This window comes from Apis dorsata, unplaced genomic scaffold, assembly GCF_000469605.1.
Source record: "Apis dorsata unplaced genomic scaffold, Apis dorsata 1.3 scaffold_94, whole genome shotgun sequence".
Taxonomy (NCBI): Eukaryota; Metazoa; Arthropoda; class Insecta; order Hymenoptera; family Apidae; genus Apis; species Apis dorsata.
Genome location: NW_006263392.1, coordinates 331,248 through 334,934, shown reverse-complemented (window position 1 = coordinate 334,934; position 3,687 = coordinate 331,248). Strand labels below are relative to the sequence as shown.

Sequence of the window (3,687 nt, the reverse complement as noted above, 5' to 3'; positions counted from 1 at the left end):
TTTTTTTTTTTTTAAAAAAATTTTTTTTTTTTTTTTTTTTTTTTTTTTTTTTTTTTTTTTTTTTTTTTTTCTAATAAAGTTTATCATTTCTATTTTCTTTTTTTCCAGACATAATATTTTATAAATTTTTTTATTCTATTTAGTGTTTTAGTGAAAGTGAAATTTCTACGAGTTAATTCGAAATTAGTAGAAATTTTTAAATGAAAAATATGAATGAAGCCAAATTTTGGAGTCTTCCTCCAAAACAAGCTCTGTACGATCCACTTCTTGAAAAAGATGCTTGTGGTGTCGGATTTATTGTTGCCATAGATGGAAAAAAATCACATAAGGTAAGATAGTGATAGTCATAAATTTTTATTATATTTGATTAAGTATAATTAGAATTTTATTTTTTATTTATTTTAAATGAATAAGAAAGAAAATTGAAAGAGATGGTAAATTAATTAACGAATTGACTTTTGTTGAAAGAATTGTTTTATTTCTATTATTTAAATAAATACTTTTTTTTATGTTCGATAATATTTATAATTGATTTAATTTAATTTAATTTAGTAGACATGAATTTGTGATAAGTAGAAATTTTTCATCCATGTTCACGCGAATTCGTATCTAGTGTAATTATTGTATATAAGATCATGGTTTCTATTTATCGTTTGCTCGAAATATGTATGTTTCTCATTTTCTTATCGTAGATTGTTCGCGATGCCGAGGTTCTTTCAGCGCGCATGAACCATCGGGGTGCCTGTGCTTGTGATAACGACACTGGTGACGGAGCCGGTGTTTTATGTGCAATTCCACATGAGTATTATGCCGATGAATTGCGGTAAGAGATAATCACAATTCATGGACTTTCTATTGCTTTATCATTCTGTGATATATTAATAGAATGTACTGGTTCAATAATATGTGCCCGCAATTTCATAATTTATGCATATCGATGATGAAATTATAATTTATCTCGCTTTATGTTTATATTTTTTTATATAAATATTGCATGTTTATCTTTTTATTAACTTTATTATTAATATTAATATTATTATATATATTTATTTATTATTTTTATTATTATTAGCAAATAATATCACAAATTATATAACCATATATATATAATGAATTATAAAATATAACTATTTCAAATAATTCATAAATTAAACTGTAAAAAAATTTTTCATACAAAAATTTCATGGTGCAAAAGAAGAACATAATTTGATATTTATCAATTTTATAAATATGTAGAAACTCTATAAAAATCAACTTTGTTTTCTTATATAAAATTGTGAATTTTTAATCAATTAATTGATGCATACAATAAAAATCATTTCTTATTGTTCATTGAACATAAAATTAAATTACAAAGAATATAATTATATTTATAATAAAAAATCATAAGACGATATTTTAATTTGAATTTTATAAAATTTGTATTGTAAAGAAATACTTTTCTGTTCATATTTTTTTTTTCATTTTTTTATATATCAAATAATTTATGAATTATTTGAAATAACTCATCTTGTATATCGTTAATATATTTTACTTAAATGTATTTAAAAAATCCGAAGATAACTTAATTCTATACGGAAATAGTAAAACAAATACATATTACATATTATAATATATGTATTGTGTTATAAATATTAACTCATTTACTGATAAGACTCATGTCATGTAGAATATAGCAATTTTGATTTTTCATTTTATTGAATATTGTACAAATTGTGATGTTTATAAATGCAAAAACTTTTCAAATTACATAATTTTTAAATCAAATTTAATTCTCAGTCTGATTTATGAATATTCTAAAATTACTACTTTTTTTAAAACATGATTATTTCAGAGATTTTAATTTATGTAAATTTTATTATTATTCTCTCTGAAATCTAATTATTTCAACAATGTACGATTATTTTATGATTCTATGATTTTATAATTCTATATCTTATTCTAAAAATTTCAAAACTATATATATGTACATTATTGGTATTTTCTTCATATCTTTAACTGACTTTCCCGAGAAAAAGAGAAGTAATAAATGTGTTCTGAAATAAGGATAGGACAATTGGTGCCATAATGGAATTTTAAGATAAATAATTTTCTGAGAAAGATTTACAGTTATATTTCATATCATTTTTTTCAATTGATGTTTTAAAAAGTTATGACAAAACATAATTCGGTATGTATATATATATGTATTTCTTCTTTATAAAACAAAAAAAAATAATAAAATTGATAAAAAAAGCATCATTATCAAGGAAGAATCAGATTTCCTAATTTTTTCATGGTATATATCTGAAATATATAACTTGATAAAATCCATTAACTTAATAATTTGAAAAATGAAAAATATTAGGATTACTTGATGAAAATAAAAAGCCATAAATCTTTACATAAGCTCTAAATTGTAATAATAGATTAAGATGATTAATCTATCATTAATTTTATTATTTTATTCTTTTTTCGAAGAATAATATTGTTGTTCATTTAATAATTTAACAATTTATTGTCATCTTGAATCTTTCGTCCCGTTTTAGAATAAAAGCGAATAATAAGTATACCTGATAAATAATTGTTTTTTTCGAGCGAATTGTTTATTTTCAAAACAGAACTGTATTTGATTGATAATAATCAAAAGATTGATCACTACAAAAAAAATGATTACAAAATTTATGTAATTTTTCAATGTTCTATTTGATTTTGAATATTCATTATGAAATTAATTTTATATTGTAAAATTATATTAACTGATTTCATATTATCGAATTAAATTGTTTGTTTTCTAAACAAATATTTTCTTAAAATATTATTAAAATATTCAAATTACTAAAAATTTCATTCGATTGTTAGTTCATTAAGAAGTGGCACAAATTAAAATATTTTTGTTTGATTTTAAATCATTTAAATGAAATTTGAATAAAATGAAATATTTTTTTTTTCAAATATTTAATCTTGAATTTTATTAATTATATTTATAAATAAATGAAGAATTTTTATTAATTATTTATATTTATATTAATTAATATTTGATAATTACCCATTTAATATTTCTCTAATTTTTTATTAAGAATTTTAATTGATTTTTTTTTGAAGTGATAATTTAAAAATAATACAAATATTTTCAACTCAATAATACAATTTATAATAAATAAAAATTTTAATTTTCTTATACATAACTTTTGTTTCTAAGAATTTACGATGTTGATTTATTAAATTATAAAAAATCAATTAAATCATTAAAATATAATATAAAAACTAAAAAGCATTGCTTTATTTATTAATGATTTTTTTCAATTTAAAAAAATAATTATTATGTTATTTATTAAAATTTTTATATAAACTTTTATATAAACTTTTATAATATAAATTTATTAAAACTTTAATATGTCAATTTTTCTTATTCTGATATATATAAAAAATGCTCTTTGGGATCATTACAAAATTAATAATTCCTTTAAATTTATGATATCTTTATTAGTATATGATATTTTTATAGTATATATTTTTTTATTTTTATTTTTTGTTTAAAAGAAACATTAATGTTCCATTTTAGCCAATTATTTTTTAAAAATTAAATATTATCTATTTATTTACTTTTTGTTCTGGTATTGATATTTTAAACAAATAGATTAGTTTATTTTTACTGAATATAATTTTATTTCTCAAAATATATTTTCTATTTCTTATAACTCTTTT

The 3,687-nt window shown here is 18.5% G+C and overlaps 1 protein-coding gene across 1 annotated transcript in view; it reads left to right on the top strand.

Annotated features, from left to right (window-relative positions):
* The window catches only part of LOC102678387 (putative glutamate synthase [NADPH]), a 42,910-nt gene that overhangs the window by 778 nt on the left and 38,445 nt on the right, over positions 1 to 3,687 (top strand). Inside the window, exons 2-3 of the mRNA XM_031508672.1 lie at positions 142 to 329; positions 693 to 823. Of these exons, the coding sequence (XP_031364532.1) occupies positions 201 to 329; positions 693 to 823 (260 nt within the window). The 5' untranslated portion in view covers positions 142 to 200. The remainder of the gene's footprint in view (positions 1 to 141; positions 330 to 692; positions 824 to 3,687) is intronic.